The sequence below is a fragment of the Rhinoderma darwinii genome, chromosome 6, assembly GCF_050947455.1.
Source record: "Rhinoderma darwinii isolate aRhiDar2 chromosome 6, aRhiDar2.hap1, whole genome shotgun sequence".
Taxonomy (NCBI): Eukaryota; Metazoa; Chordata; class Amphibia; order Anura; family Rhinodermatidae; genus Rhinoderma; species Rhinoderma darwinii.
This window is the reverse complement of record NC_134692.1, coordinates 133,804,615-133,822,204: the sequence shown is the minus strand read 5'-3', so window position 1 is coordinate 133,822,204 and position 17,590 is coordinate 133,804,615. Positions and strand designations below refer to the sequence as shown.

Genomic DNA, 17,590 nt, shown 5'->3' with positions numbered 1-17,590 from the left:
ATTGGGCGGACAAGGGTTCATATAATGCTCGTTGCCGATAATTGCCCTGTGTAAACAGCGCAGTGATCAGCAGATGAAGGAGAAAACGCTCGATCATCTGCTGGTCGTATCGTTTGAAAAAAGTAAAATATTATTGTTGTCTGCACCACATCTCCCTGTGCCGCGCTGCCGATATGATAATAATGTATGGGGACGAGCGATCTGAGTACCGGCCACTCGTCCCCATCCTTAGCTCCGTGTGACAGAAGCAAACGAGAGCCGATCAACGATGTCTCGTTGATCGGCGCTCGCTGCATCGGCCGAATATTGGCAGGTGTAAAAGGCCCTTTAGGCTTCGTTCACATCTGAGCCAGGGTCCCATTCCCACGTTCCGTATGAGTTTTCCATCGGAACGGGACCCTGACTGATACAAACAGAAACCATAGGTTTCCGTGTCCATCACCATTGATTTCAATGGTGATAGATCCGGTGCCATTGGTTTCCATTTGTCTCCCTTGTGCAAGGGTTCTGTCGTTTTGATGGAATCAATAGCGTAGTTTCCAAAATTATGTATGAATACAGAAATAAAATGTAAAATACATTATGGGAAATCTATCAAAACCAGTCAAAGGAAAAAGTCAGGCAGTTGCCCATTGCAACCAATCAGATTCCAGCTCTCATTTTTCAAAGGCCCTTCGAAAAATGAAAGCCGCAACTTGATTGGTTGCTATGGGCAACTGTTTCACTTTCCCTTTGCACTGGTTTTGAAAGAGTGGCATGGCTTCTTTGTAATAACCAGGGCCGGCCTTAGGGGTGTGCGGCCCGTGTGGTTTCACAGGGCACATCACCTGTGATTACAGAAAGGGGCGCTATGCACCTGAATCTTGCATCACCAATCTCACCATTTTTGCCTGAACCTACAAAAAGGCTGCTGCACAGGATGCCACTTCATTCCCTAGTTTATCGATTGGGCAGTGTTATTTGTACACTGTAGAATTATATTATATGGGCACCTTATGGCACACTATAGGGTGGTGTCAAAAGAAGTTACTGCACATGGCACCGTTCATCCCTGGTCTTAGCGATTTGTGGTGGTCCCAGCTTTTGGACCCCTGCCAATCAAATATATATTTATTTAAAAATTACAGTCAAGGAGGTCATTGGCTTCTATAAAGAGCAGATGCCATAGCAAACGCACCTCCGCCAGACATCCATGAGAAGGCAAAGGTTTCCGCAGAAACCAAGCCCTGATACATGCGGGGAATCCCAACCACCCCCTTTTGCCCCAGAAGGGGACACTGCTACTAAAATTTGCAAGTGGGTCCTGTAAAAGTTTTTGCATTGGGGCCCAGTTACCCCTCTGTCTATGGTGCATAATGAAGGTTGGTTGCGGCAGCTTCCCATGGGAAACCTACTTGACAACAAATACAGAGGGAATAAAACAACCCACGGAGACTTCTTGCTGACCCTGCCTGTGTGTACAGCAATAACAGAGATCAGGATTGATCCACCAAACCGCCCCCTCCACCACCGTCATACAGAATAGAGAAATTAACCCGTCCAGCCATGAATGTATCCGGACAAAGGGTCACAAAGACATATTGTATCTTTGCAGAGAACAATATCAAGGCCTATCATCAAAGGTGAACTCACCCTTTAAGCTCACATGACGGCCCCTGGGATAGGTTTAGATAATAGAAATGTTTGGACAGGGAAAAGGTAAGCATGTATTCACAGTTACGACATTGGGCAAGAGATATTATGTGACCTCAACTCTCAAAGTAAACAAAAACAGACAGTATTGTTTTACCCCAATTACCTCTTGCAAAAACATTTACTTATCTATTTGTCACCATAAATACTTGGAACAGGAGGAAACTGGGAGAGATGTAACAGTATACAAAATAATACTATATACATAACACATCAATGTTAAAGGGTAACTGAACTTTCAGAAAACCTCGGGCATGTCAAGTTTTGATCGGTGGGGGTCCGAGCACTGAGACCCCCACCGATCGCTAAAATGAAAAGGCAGAAGCGCTCGGGTGAATGCTAAGCCGCTTCGTTTCTGATTGGCTATTTTATCGAAAAGCCGATGTAACGGTGTACGGGCCCATAGACTTTATATTGAATCCGTACACGTCACATTGGCTTTCCGAGAAAAGCCGATCAGAGACGAAGCGGCTCATCGCTCACCCGAGCGCTTCTGCCGCTTAGTTTTAGCAATTGGTGGGGGTCTCAGTGCTCGGACACCCACCGATCAAAACTTCTGACATGTCACTTTGACATGTCAGAAGTTTTTTGAACATTTAGTTACCCTTTAATTTATTATTGACATCAAATTTCCATAATCAATACATGGTGATTTCAGTTTATACCGAGATAAGCGTCATTATATAGGCGCTGCTTATCTCTGCCTGCATACGTTTTTTTCTCAGAACGCTTTTGCGAGTTTCTTCTTCTGTGTCAGCCACTGATTGACTGATATGAAGTGATCTCTCTCTCTCTCTCTCTCTCTCTCTTTAAAAAGAGGTTCTGCAGCCTGTATCATATAGTTCTCTGACCTAGTTGTTGCAGAACGTTATATTATACACCTCGGATGGGCATTTCATGATCAAACAATGCTGGACAAGAAGCTCTATTCTTATAATATAAACTAGGGGTGCATTATCCTATATATTACAGACTCCATTATCCTATAGCTATCCTATATATTAACGAAGAGAAAGTTGCTATGAGCAAACAAAAATCATAATAGATACAGGAGCTAAAAGCCATAGATGAGAATTGTGCAGCTTTCTCTTGGAATCTGTCACACCTGGATCGATACCCCACTGGCCGGACAAAGGTTGTACATTGTCTACAAAACATTTTGTTTTCCCCTAAATACTAGAAAATCAAGAAAAATAAAGTGTGTGGGAGAAGGTCATGGGACAGCTGTTGGTTCAAGGGTAAAAATCGGGAAAAACACTTTATTTTGAATGGCCAGCTCTTTTCAACTAATATGATTTTTACATTAATTGGGCATTACCCCCCTAAAATAAAACAAAATGATCAATAAATAAACTTCTTTGTATTGTCTTTTTCTGTAAAATCCTACTCAGCCATTTCTTAGTTACTGGGTGACTACCAATAGTATCACCGTTAAAGTTTCTAAACAGGTTGTCACCTGTTTTTCCTAGGAAATCCCTTCAATTTGGAGCAGTGTACTACGCACCATACTCTATGATTAAAGGGTTGTGAATAGTTACAAAAACATGGCTGCTTTCCTCTAGAAACAGTGCCACACTTGTCCATGGCTTGTGTCTGGTATTGCCACGTAGCCCCATTGAAATTAATAGGGCGGATCAGCAATACCACATACAACCTGTGGACAAGTGTGGCACTGTTTTTGGAAGACGATGGTTAAAGGTTTTTTTTGGGGACTTTGACATTGATGGCTTTATCCTTGATCAGTCAGCTAAGAAGGTGTACATTTTGCTGTGCCTGGTGCTGTAGCTCTCAGCAGCAGCTCAGTCCTAATCAAGTGAATGGGACTGAGCTGCAATACCAGAAACAGCCACTATTAAATGTATGGCGCTGTGCCTGGTAAACAATGAAGAGGACCCAGTACTGCGGCCGCTTCATTGATCTGATCGTGGGGGTGTTGGGAATCAGACCCCCACTAATCTGATATTTATGACCTATCCTAAGGATAGGCCATCAATATCAAAGTCCCCGCAAAACCCCTCATTGTTGCTATGTGTATGTTAGCAAAATCTTGCAGATATCTTTCAGTGTATGCCCCTTTAATGACTTTGGACGATCCCTTTCTGTTAGAAGGAACCCCTAGCAATTATCTGTAATCTGGGGGGAACACGGCAGCAAGTGTTCAATTCCCTTGCAGCACCTCCTCAGGGGAAGTTAACCATTACATAAATCCTATTTAAATCAATGAGCTATCCATATAATGCACGGATGTGCCGGGTCCTCCAGAGAGAGACGCTCTTTGTATCCGCTCTCCGCCGTGGCTAATTGATGGGGGTTACAAATGAGGGACCGCTTTCATAATAGGATATTCAGAATTTCATAATAGGATATATTTGAAAAAGGGTTTTTATAAACCAGACGTCCCCTTTAAGATATAATAATTTAAGAAATTACCAATTTTGATTTCAAATATACAGACAATAGTACCAAAAGCGCGTTACTGAACATCTAGATCAACTCGACGTTACAAGGTCACTGACTTCAATGTTTTTCTCCTCAGACATCACTTGAGGTAGATTTTTTTAGTGTCACGTGTTGGGTAAACAGACTGATTTTTTATAACCTTATTTGTTCATGAGACCGCTGCTTGCAATGTGTTTTCTAAACCAGCGCAGCAATTATGTAAATCATTTCCGTGTTTTGCTATCACTTTGAAACAAAAAAAAATAAAAACCTTGGCAGAGGCGAAAAGTTGAACGAACCGGGTCAGAACTTACCCAAGATGGCCGCTCCATGAAATAAAATGCTAGAAAGTCCTGATTTGCATACATAAAATTCCTCCTGCAATTTTTTTCTGGCCAGTAACATAGTAAAACCAAGAAACAATCAAGTGTGGAAAATACCAGGAACTAGAAATATTAACTAATATCTTGACCTGATATAGTCGATGGCTTCCGTTCATCGGTTCCGTTCGACCTTTCCGTCGGAGGAACCGATGAACGGAAAGTCAAACGAAAACCATACCTTCCGTTTGCATTACCATTGATTTCAATGGTAATGCTTCCGTTACAGTTAGTTTCCATTTATTTCCCTTTCGTAAAGTTTCCGTTGTTTTTTTTTTTTTTTTGCGGAAACAATAACGAAGTCGACAGTACTTTTGTTTCTGCGAAAAAAACGGAAACTTTACAAACGGAAACCAACTACAACAGAAGCATTACCATTGAAATCAATGGTAATGCATACGGAAGCTATGGCTTCCGTTTGACTTTCCGTTCATCGGTTCCTCCGACGGAAACGTCGTTCGGAACCGATCAACAATAGCCCGATGCTGATGTGAACAGGTCCTAATATAACATAAAAGTTTCATTTTTAATTGCTTTTATCACCAATTTTTGTGCTAAACAATAAAAAAAATACTATAAAGATGCTAATCCCAGCCGAATAGTAAAATATTAAGCACGTGATATAACCACAAGTAAATGGATTCTAACAGCTGAGATCATATGAGCTAAGTATATAGCACGTGGGCGTAAATGGTCTTTAATGCGGGAAATTTAACCCTTTCCATCATAACACCGTAACCTGCACAGCTTGAGCCAATGCTCTAAAATTACCGTACAAGATTTTATCGGTACATAATATTTTATACATTGGTATGGTATTCCATCTGCCATAGGAACTAACCAAAAATCCCCAAATGGTTAGTGTACATATTTTAATATAATAATATAGAGTAGCATGCTGGATAGGGCTATATATGGGCATTAAGGGGCAATTGCTCCAAGGGCCTCCACCATTTAATATACCCTCTATACTCAATTCACTCTAGACTTCCACTCAATCATCTCAATCTTGACTCAATATGTGGTATTATTTGGGCACTGTTTGGCAGCACTATGAGGGCACTATGTATGGTAGTATTACTCAGGCATTGCACGGTGGTATTACTTACCTTCACACTCCCAGGGCAGCATGTATTGTGCAATTCCTTATCAAAATGCATCAGTTATGCCATTTAGTAGAGTTTGTGTAGCACTGTGAATCCTGGCATAGACTGCCAAATTGGACGTGGACTGAGAAAGCAATGCTCTATCTATAGCCAGTGAATGCTACAAATCATCATGGCTAAATTATAGCCCCATACCATAGACAAGCCTGGATACATGAACGTCGGCTCATCAGAATATTTGTAAAATTATATTTAAAAAGTTTTTTAGAGTATAGGTGGCCAAACACCTCAGATAGCTGTCGGCCGAACAACCCCCTCATACACAGACCTCCTATTCCCCCTGACCCCCTCCATACACAGGCACTCTCGGCGTGCATGTGGACTCAATGGACAGAGGGGAGTAAGATGATGCCAGACGCCTTTGGAGGCGGCTTATCTCCCGTGAGAAGAAAAGATCGGGCATGTTGAAATCCAAAATGTCTGATCCTTCTTTACCCTAACCTCTGCCATCGGGAGTAGTCAGGACACCCCCTTACACAAAATTGGCAGGTTCAGCCAACGTTCATCTAATATGTTCTTTAATATTATTTCATTCAATGTGGTCTTTGTCCGATATTTAAAAAGGAAACTGTGGGCACAGTGGTTAGTTGTTATTTCATAGGCCTTGGGCTATGAGTTCAAGTCCAAACACAGCGACAACTACTTGGTGTTGCATGCTATTTTCATGTTATATGGGTTCCCTTGTGGTGACCAGATTCATTCACAGTCTATAGTAGTGACGTCCGTACCACCACGTTTTTTCATGGAGCTTTCACCACTGGGTGGCGCTGTCCAATCCTGAGTACTTTTTTTTGTAGCTCATCGTATCCAAAGAAGGTGTTCTGCAGGTCCAATTTAAACAAACACATATGTGTGTGTATATATATATAAAATTTATGTTTCCAAACCATAATGATGAAAGACTAACCATTGTTTTTGTTTAGTCTAAAAGATGTATTTAGACGTGGTTTTTTTTTTGCAAAAGAGGGCGGTCCCTGACTTGGGAAATCGCCTTCCAAATTAGATATTCATTGAAAAAGGGCTTGCCTGAATATGCTCCTTCTCCCCTTTTTAATCACCCCAATGGAGAATTTGCTTTAGGTCAGTTTTTGGTAGAACAGAATCAGTCCGTAAGGACTTATAGAAGCAATATTGGTTTTGTTTGTTGCTAATACAGTCTGCATAACAATAGTTTACCACAATTTTACACAGATTTACCTGATATCTTATCAGTGACCCCAGCATCAGAAGTAGTACCCCCAAATACAGCGCCTGCAACAGGACTCCTATAACAGCGACAGCAGGAAGACCCTCATAACAGTGACAGCAACATGACCTCTTAAATACAGTGCCAGGCCAGCCACCGGTCACTCATAACAGTGCCAGCCACCGGTCACTCATAACAGTGCCAGCCACCGGTCACTCATAACAGTGCCAGCCACCGGTCACTCATAACAGTGCCAGCCACCGGTCATTCATAATAGTGCCAGCCACCGGTCACTCATAACAGTGCCAGCCACCTGTCACTCATAACAGTGCCAGCCATCGGTCACTCATAACAGTGCCAGCCACCGGTCACTCATAACAGTGCCGGCCATATAACCCTTATAACAGTACCAGCTACAAACCCGGCCACCTGACAATGCAGCACGTGCCAGGGGAATTTTCAAGTGTGCCACTTTTGGCAAACGTGCCTTGGGTTCACCACCCGTGTACTATGACATCATAACTGCTAATACATTGTGATATTCCCCCAGTGGATTATGAATCAGCATCGATCAGTAATTGCAGATTAGTGATCGATGCTGATTTATCAGGCAGGATCGCTCATTTCATAATATAGAAAGCTCCAGACTATAGATTATCAAGCAGGATCATCCATTTCTAGGATTTCGTATAACATGTATTGATCTCTAGTTTGTAGATTATCTGTCAACACCACTAATTTTTAGGATCCATATATATATACACAGATAAACAAAATCAGTCATTTTCTGAATTTTATATCATGGATAGTGTCTAACAAACTGTAAATAATTAGGCAGTACAAGATAATATATAGTAATCTCTGACTGTAGATTATGAAGCAGGATAAGGGAGTTTTAGGAATCTATAGAATATATAGTGTTATCTGAATGTGAATTATTGGGCAGTATCATCGACTTCTAGAAATCTGTATAATATATAGTGATCTCCTGGATCTATGTACATTTGAATACTGTGGATTAGCAGGCAGTACTACCCTTCCCCCCACCTAATGCCTGTGAATCATGACTAATGCATCCCCAGAAAAGCGCATAAAATTGCCCTAATATGTCTTGCCCCTAAAATTATGCCCGCCACAGTGCCAGCAAAAGGACCTTCTTTATCGGTCCAAGCTACAGTGCCCCTATATCAGTGATAGCCACAGTGCTCACTATAAAACTGCTAGCCCCAGTGCACTCAATATAATTGCAAGTAAAAGTGCTCCCTATATTAGTGCCAGAAAAACGGCCCCATATATCAGTACCAGCCACATTGCCCCTATATCAGTGACAGCCACAGTGATCACTATATAACTGCTAGCCCCAGTGCACCCTATATCAGTGCCAGGAAAAGTGCCCCTTATATTAGTGCCAGACAAATGCTCCCATATATCAGTACCAGCCACTGTGCCCCTTATATTAGTGCCAGCCACAGTGCCCCTTCTCTTATCTGGAATGTCGTCATGATGTTATCGGTGGTCCATTGATGGCAGCAGGGAGCAGCATTATATGTGCAACTAAACAATAATATCTTTACTGGTAATCCGGGAGAATAGTCTTCTCCTCCGGGAGTATGGGAGGTCTCCCGGACATTCGGGTGGATGCGGGGAATATGTATGGATGAATCATTGCTAGTGAATAAAACAATGACGGGAATTTACATGACATATAGTGATTTCCTGGCTGCAGATTATCAAAATAGGATTACACAGTACTTTTATAATGATCTCCTCATAGCAGATTATCAGGACGGGATTAGGCAGTGCTGAATAATATGTAATATTTAATGACTACAAATGAACAGGACAGGAAGTACTAGATAGAAATCTAATCCTTGGTGACCTCCTCATAGCAAATTATGAGCATAACACTCAAAAGTGTCAGCGTTCAAAGGGAGTACTTATCTTCATTAAATAACACCACAATAGCTCCCGGCAGTATTCGCCAACACTAAAGGAAGTTTGTCTAAGATCTAGGCCATAAAAAATAATCCTTGGTAATTCAATTATGATTGTGGTCGTTTTGGCTTCCTCATATTAAAATGTCAGGTCACGTGGTGTCAGTTTTATTCTATAATCACGTCGCTGTAAAAAAAGTTATTGTTTCTGAGCATAAGATTAGGATATAGGCCTAATAGCATGTGCTATAAAATATATGGATCTTACCTTTCAGCTGATCGGCTGCTACAATCTGCCCAACGCGTTCCACCACCAAACTGTCTTCCATCAAGTAGCGATCATCCAAATATTTCGCCGTTTTTTCAGAAATGTGCACTTTGCCGGCAACTCCAAGCTGCTCCATAAGATTTGCAAGGTTGACGTCATTTGACCACACATCAAACTTAAACCTCCGCATGCCAAGGATACCACATAGCACTGTACCAGTATGTACGCCAACACGCATGTTGACCATCTCCTTCTTTTCCTGGCAGAACTGCTCAATGGCCTCAATCATTCCAAGGCCCATCTCAATGCAGCAATAGGCATGATCTGCCCGTGGTTCTGGACATCCTGCCACACAGTAGTAGCAGTCACCCAAGGTGCTGATCTTCTCACATTTTGTCTCCTCACAGAGCCGGTCAAATCGGCCAAACAAGTCATTGAGAAGTCCCACAAGAGCATGGGCAGACTTGTTGGCGCTCATCTTGGTGAATCCTACAATATCTGCAAATAGTATGCTTACTTGTTCTATTCTTTGCATCTTGAAGGGTCTGAAGACAATTGGTGTCTTTTGGATAGAGGACTTCTTTTTGCGACTCTTAGGGCTTGACGCAGAATGACGCTTTACTGAATTCTCACTCTCATCGTCACCCTGCTTCATTAGGTCATCAGCAATAATCCTCGGCATGACCGAGTGAATCATCCTTTCTTTAAGGGCCTTCTCCACTTCCAGATCTTTGCCATGCATGATAGACTGGCCAACCTTTAAGAAAGTGCTACGTGATCGGACCTCAGACATTATGAAGAGGTGCACTCCCATAGCATGAATACAAACATGCAATAGTGCCTTGCTTAATAGTTCCCAGTGAGCCATCCTATCTGCCAAAGGAGCAAAGCACCCTTCGTCTCGAAAGTGGTATCCAAATGTCTCAAAAAGTATAGAGTAGACTACCCCAAGACAGACACTGAGGTACAAGGGCAAGTGCATGACTGTGTAGAGAAGAACCAAAACCTCCACACAAATGGAGAAACTGCCAACTTGGGACATGCAAGAAGTTGAACTAGGAGTCAGGAGGGTAGTAAGGTTTGATAAGTCATTGTAAGCAATTTTAGGGGTCAAAACTTGGAACTGAGAGGCCAAAGTCAAGGCGAAGACCAGCAATGTGACAACTAAGGAGACTGCTGTGCAGTGCCGAGCATAAGATTTGGTGAAGGTGAAGCAGAAGAAGCCTAGGCACACCACAAGGAAGCACAAGGTTGGTACAAGGTAGCAAATGAGTTTGGCTTTCATATGGACACCAAAATAGATGCTCCACAGGAGCCCAGACACGGAGAGGTATAGTAGAGCGTAGCGAAACCTGCGCTGCGTCTGTGGGAAGCATCTCTCCACGCAGGCTTCCTCTAGGTTACTGGAATCAAATTTTGGGTTCCACCAGTTGGATGTGGACCTTTCAAAAAGCTGAGGGAGCTTCTTCTGTTTTCGAACACCTCCGGCACCTCCACCCTTTTTTAATCCAGACTCCCCCGAGCTGCAGCTGGATGATATACTGTATTTGCAACGTCTTGAAGGTGCTTGGTGATGTTGCCTATTAATTTTCACAGTTACACTAGTACTGTCCCCACTGCCATCACACCTCACCTCCGTATGATGCAGCAGCTGCTGGTTCACAGGAGAAGCCATATTGCCGATATATAATTTTCCTGAGACTTTTTTTTTTTTCTTTTTTCCACCTCACACCTCCTCCAACACCACCAATGACACCACCGCCCCCTCCTAACCTTCAGCTACAGACTAACAGAAGGGTTTTGACAGCTTCCAGCCTGCCTGAGGCAGCACTTACTTGCACCTCCATGCAAAGTAGCTTCTACAGTCTCCTAGTTCTGGCAGCTAAAGACAGTCATTCAGGAGAGAAGATATCTCCAGATGCAGACGGACCACACCAGAGTGGCAATGCAGTCCATACATTAATATGTAGCAAATCAGACACACCAAAAAAAACGGTGAAACCTGCAGCGGATCATCTCCCTCCTCCTTCCTTCTGTAAATATTTAGGAACTACTCACTCAGTACTGTAAACCCCGAGAGAGAAAATAATATATATTATATTCCATCCACACTGGGGGGGTGGCTCCATCTTTCATGGAAAAATAATCCAATATTCCCTGGATGACATGACTGGGTGAGTCAATGCAAAAAGACAAGAACAGAAGCAGCTGCCTGTAGATCCCACTTCTTTTTGGGTGCTTTTCCAATGCTGGATGTTAATTGCAGTCTCTTCTTTATTTAATTTTTTGATCCCTCTTCATGCAATGGCTTTGCAGTGGTGCCTGGTGACTAGCTGGCTTCTTGTCACTTGCTGTGTATGCAGCAGGTTGGGGTTCCCCTTTCCTGGTGGTCAGGGGTGCCCAGAGGAGGGATCGGAGGCTCCAGCTCTTTTTGGCCAGACATAAGGGGCCTCACACCAGTGCACAGACAGGCCGCTCTCTCTCTTCTCTCTTTCCTGGCTGCTTTTCCTATGCTGGGTTGAGCAGGGAGGAGGAGGAGGCGAGAGAATGGGGGCAGGCAATGAAGAGAGGGAGGGGAGTGATGGGAAAAGGGGTAGAGGCTGAGGATAGAGAACCACAGTTATGTGATTTCAAGGGGAAATATGCAAAAAAAAAAAAAAAGGTTGAATGAGGAGCGAAGTGATGCAGGAGATGGATTGCACAGTCCTTATGTCCCTCATATTATACAGTCAGTCCTGTCTGGGAGGAAGATTACGGTGGTCGTTCCCAAACCATAACTCCCATTCTCCTGAATTCAGGGCTCTATAATAAGCCTGCTTGTTTCTTATTTTCCAGCTTGTGCACAGCTTTGACATTCAAAATGAAGTGACGGTCGTTTCCGATTCCTTTTTTGTACCTTAGGTAACGTCAGCATCAACGCTTAACTCATTGTCACACGATAAAATGGTGTTTTATTGAAAAATGCCGAGGGGTGGGGGACGACGACAGATATTACACACTCTATTCAATGACTGGCGTAGATAAAACATGTTCACTAACTTCATCATCCATATAGCCGTTTTTGTGCAAAATGCCACTCCGGCACTCTGCTGCCGGTGTCGTGCATCGTCTGATGTTCGTGTTGCTCCTCCATGTGCGTTGGCATGACATCCATTGTGAGGACACCACCACAGGTGACCATTGCGGTCATTCACTAGCCATGGTGGTGACGTTCCTTCCATAGTGACATCATTGCTGTGGGCAGTGATTGGTGGCCGGAGTTCTACATTTGCCTATACATTTTTTTTAGCAAGAAGTATGCCGAAATAGTGTCCTTTCGCATACATATCTTTGTTTCAAGCATAGTCGACTACAGTGCGGTATACTTTTTTTTTTTTTTTTTTTAATGGGAGTCAATGGCAGATGTATGTAACTATATAAGCATATATTTTCATACATATGGGTCATACATTCGGCGGCAAGCTGACCAAGGAACGTAATCCCTTAAACGCTGTGTAAACCTAGCATAATTTTTATCCAAGTTCATGTTATTGTCATCTCAGTCAGATACCCCATTTTCTACATACCATGGGATCCCCCTCCATGAGCGAGAGCGGTGGGCTGCTAAGTATCAGTACAGCCGCAATATACTACTACATTGCTCCTATAGCCGTCGCTGCATATGGAAAAGTATGGCTGGCCGCAACTTCCCACGGCAATAACAGCTGATCGCCAGTGATTTTGGAAGCCAGACCCTCCGATCATCTGGTCGTTCTTTTAATGTTGCAGTCTCTATGGCGGATAAAATGCATGTGACTTGCAAAAATCTCCAAAATGTGTGAATTTTCTGCGCTATTGGTCTATTGCGGAAATCCATGGTCTTGTATGAATTGTGATGTTACAATGTGATTTTTTTTTATTGGCGGTATTCTAATTGGATAATTAAGTAACTTAAACAGGAAGTCCACCTTAAACATTTTCCGTCATTTTAGGCGTTACATTGTTATTGCATGAGTCAGATCTTGTCTATTTGGCGTTGTATTCAATTTTCCGTCTAGTTGTTGCACCCCATATACCTGGGTACGTTATTATCTGTCATTGGGACCACACCTTTAATTTTCCTCAAAATCTGCTCGCTGTCTGAGCCTGTCCTCACAATGGGATAGTCACACCGCAGAAGCCTGTTTTTTCTTTTTCTTTTTTTAAAATAATTTTCTATAGCCTAAAGAGATCTCCCTGCACTTACATACCAGAAAATGGCATGAATAGCAATTCCATATTATGCATCTATTATCTAAACTACTACCATTAAAAGGTTTTTACAAACATAATGAAAAGCGCAACAAAAACGACTCATTTATATAGACCCTAAAAGGGGTTGTTTCATGAAAACAACCCCTCTCGATTTTCCCTATTATTCCCCCACTCAGGATCTCCCATCTATGAGCTGGAACTGGCGGATTCGAGCCATCCATGTATTATATTTGAATACTACCGATACTACCGAAAGCTTCACGGATTACCCCTGCAAAATCAGCTTCCCGAAATGTGACAAGTGCTGTACCCGTGCCAATCAGATTTTTTTTTAATATAGTATTTAATATACTATACTATATTTACTATAGACGTTTTTAAAAAATAATCTATTGCTGGCTGGAAACCATCAGCAAGTAGGCAGAAACAGTTCTGGAATTGTGAACTTCTATAAAACAAGCAGACACTAAAATAGCTACATTTACATTTTCATTTTATTTCGATATTTTTCTTTGAACGTCCAATAATCCAGAATATTTGATAATCCAGCATCTGTCACATCTCGTTTGTACAGGTTAGAGGAATGTTACTGTCCTTGTTACTGTACTCTGCCTATTAGTCAGGTAATGATTATAGGAAGATAAACACATATTACAAGTAGTGAAGGTGATTCTGCCACTGGTCGTTTTTATTGGTGTAATAAAGTTTGCAATTACAGGCGATTCCGCCCTGCGCCAATTATCTATTTAACCCAAACATGTAGTACACATTGAACAGATGCCCTTAATCAAATATGGCGCAGCGTTAAATGATCACATGGTCCCTCACACTTCCTATAGATCCAGAGCATGTAATTAGAATACGTGCTATGCTCATGGACTAAGGCCCCATGCATAGTCGTCCCCATTTGCGGGCCATGCTCCCATTATAAAGTCTGGGAGCACGGTCCGTAAAATAAAAAAATAGGACATGTCCTATTTTTACGGGAGGTTTCTACGGCACGGACACCTTTCCGTAAATAGACAGAAAGGTGTCCGTCGGCCATAGAAATGAATGGGTCCATAATTACAAACCGTAATTACAGTCCGCAATTGCAGACTATTTTACGGTCATGTGCATGGGGCCTAAAGCTGGCCACAGACATAACAATCGTTTGACTGAAAGCTATCTCCTCAAATTCCCTTATTATATGGGGAGATAAGCGGCTACCAGACATAGCCGGTGACGCTTATCCCATTAAAAAACATTTATTCAATGGGTTGCGATCAAGCCTGTCTAGTCCTTGCTTTCAGTGACGGAGCAATATTAAGGTACAGACATAAGACAATGGTGTAATTCTCTGGGGCTTCACTAAAAATGAAAGTATGTGCATCCCTATAGGGATGTAGTACGTCAGATATACAGCAAATTATATTTTTGGCAAATTTTTGGGCAGCAAAGGATTATGCTATTTGGGATTTTATTACTTATTACCCCAATGTTTTACCATCTCTATTTTTTTTGTAATGAACAATTTATTTTTCTTTTTTAGAATGACAATAAAATCCCTGTAGACCGCGTCACGTGCTTCAATTGTGCGCTGCGTTAATAAGAAATACTTTATCTGCAGTAGTGTCTGGATAGATCAATGCTGCCCCCTGGTGGAGACGATACTGAACTTCATGTTTATAAAAGTGTAATATGAGCTTGTCTTGGATTGTCTATTAGAAATCAAACATGGTATTTGGCTAAACATACAATAAATATTTTGCTGAGCTTATAATATAGGAGACACCATTGCTTGCAATGTAAAGACACACTGCTATAGGCCCAGAGCTCCACAGTGACTGTTTTTTTCAGTGGTGCATGGTATACAAAGTTACTAGTTGGTTAAACCTATAGAAATGCATTGAATGCATTAATGTATAAAATCCCACGCAATGGGAACTGTCGCAAATTTCATGCAAATGTTGCGCAATAGTCTCGCATCTTAGAAGTGGAAATTGACAAACTCACGCCATAGTTGTGCATCAGTAGCGAAAATTTCCATTGGCTTCTCAGTCTCATCATGTAACTGGAGTTCGTGGCCAGAGTCCTGAGTCTGCTACCGTTCCAAAAACAGCTCCACTCTTGTCCATGGGCTTTGTCTAGTATTACAGCGCAAGTAAATGTAGCAGAGCTGCAGTACCAGACACAGCCTATGGTCAAGAGTGGCACTGCTTATCCAGGACGACTACTTTAATTCCATACTGTGAGAGTTCTCCTGTCCATCTCTGTGAGGTGTGATAACCTGTCACAAGTTGCCAACAAGATTATCATAACGCAAAGGGATATATACGAGAAATCATTGGTTATAGGTTATTGATATCATTGAGGGTCTGATGAGTCATGAAGTATTGAGGTCCATTTATACAAATATTCAACAAAATCCAGCCATTAAGGTGTTAATATCGCCATAGACATGATGATCTGTCATTACTGTTGTTATACCTATGGGATTACAATGAACAATTCTAATCCAGGAAAACATTAAAAAATAGTAGGATTCTGTTCTTCAAAGGGATTTCCACTTTTTATTATCATGACGTTTTTAGGTCCAATATTCTGTTCTGATTCATTTCTTAATATATCTTTACAGCGATCGGTGCTTTGTTTTTCTTATACAGAGCTACAAATCTATATAGATTATATAAATGTAAAACGCTACATGCTGGCTACCTGTAGCCACCACTAGAGGGAGCTTACTGCATACTGTCTAATTATTTAATTCAATGGATAGCTCGTATACTCCCTCTAGTGGCAGCTACAGGTATCCAGCATCTACGCAGGGAATTTGGAGATCTGTATAAAAAAACAAATGCTTTGACTTCTATAAAGATATATTAAGAAATTAATCAGCACAGAATTTTGAACCTATTTAGATATTAGGTATTTAAAGTTGGGCATTCACTTTTTTTTAATTGTAGACTAAAAGAACATTTTTCATTGATCATATAACAAGAAATTCTATTTTCAACCTCTGAGAATTTAAGGAGGGATTGTTTCCACGCCTTTGCTATTACCTGATAGGTAGTAAGACAGATACCAATCACCCAATGGCCCCATTGGCTTATAGTGGGGTCCTTAAGGTTCTATCATAGAGTCTATCGTTTTGGCAGGAAGAATAGCGTGGCATGCAGCGCTATTCTACCCGTCAAATCTGACCGAATCTGCAACGAAGGCTCCAATTAGTGAGCAGGAGACTCTGATGTAAACAGAGCCTAAAAGGAACCAAAATACTTGAACCATGTATACGATGAGTCCCAGGTAGGTTCCGCACTCATATCCAGCACGTATAGCACCAGTAGCAAAACTTTCCATTAACTTCTGAGGGGATAAAAAAATGTAGGGTCTCAAATTGCTTTAAAAGTCCCACCATGTATAAGCTCAGATTCATTCTCGCCGTGACTACTGTAACTCATTACTTATGGGTCTTCCTCTCACTAAACTCTCTCCTCCAATCTGTTCTAAATTATGCAGCCACACTCATCTTTCTGGCCAACCGCTATACCAATGTCTCTACCCTGTGCCAATCACTGCACTGGACCGCTTCCCCGATCCCTCCACCCTGTGTCAGTCACAGCATTGGACCGCTACACCAATGCCTTTCCCCTGTGCCAGTCACTGCACTGGCCACCCATTCACTTTAGAATACAATTTAAACTTATTACTCACACCCACAAAGCTCTGCACAGTGCTGCACCTCCTTACATTGCCTCTCTCATCTCTGACTACAACCCTACAAGTGCTCTACCGTCTGCCAATGATCTAAGACTAACATCCTCCATAATCCAAACCTCCTACTTTTGTCTCCAATACTTCTCTCGTGCTGCACCAGTTCTCTGGAATGCGCTACCACAGACAATCAGATTAATTCCCAACATCTGAATTGTAAAGGGCCACGAAATATGTTGACGCTTTATAAACAACAATTCTTAGTATTATCATGTTACTAGAGTCTGTGGCCAGAGGCATAACCTGAAGCTCCGGGGCCCCAATTCAAAATCTGGCACCACGTGCCATTTATAATACTGGTGTCTTCTTATGTGGCAGAGGGGCCTTTGGGCCCCAGGGCCCATGTGCGACTACTACCTCTGTCCTCTCCTTTATAGCTACTCCCCGTAGACACATGAGGATGTAAAACCTGTAGGCCTTCCTCTACCCTTTCTCATATTGAAACCCATGGATACCAAAAGTGATGCAGAAACCTTGTACAGGATGCGTCCTAAAGGGGTTTTCCTCAATCGGACAACTGATGACCTAGCCACCGGATA

The 17,590-nt window shown here is 42.1% G+C and overlaps 1 protein-coding gene across 1 annotated transcript in view; it reads right to left on the bottom strand.

Moving 5' to 3' along the window:
- The window catches only part of ADCY9 (adenylate cyclase 9), a 66,809-nt gene extending 55,191 nt beyond the window's left edge, over positions 1-11,618 (bottom strand). Inside the window, exon 1 of the mRNA XM_075830456.1 lies at positions 9,066-11,618. Coding sequence (XP_075686571.1) covers positions 9,066-10,740 — 1,675 coding nt within the window. The 5' untranslated portion in view covers positions 10,741-11,618. The remainder of the gene's footprint in view (positions 1-9,065) is intronic.
- Positions 11,619-17,590: the final 5,972 nt, after the last annotated feature.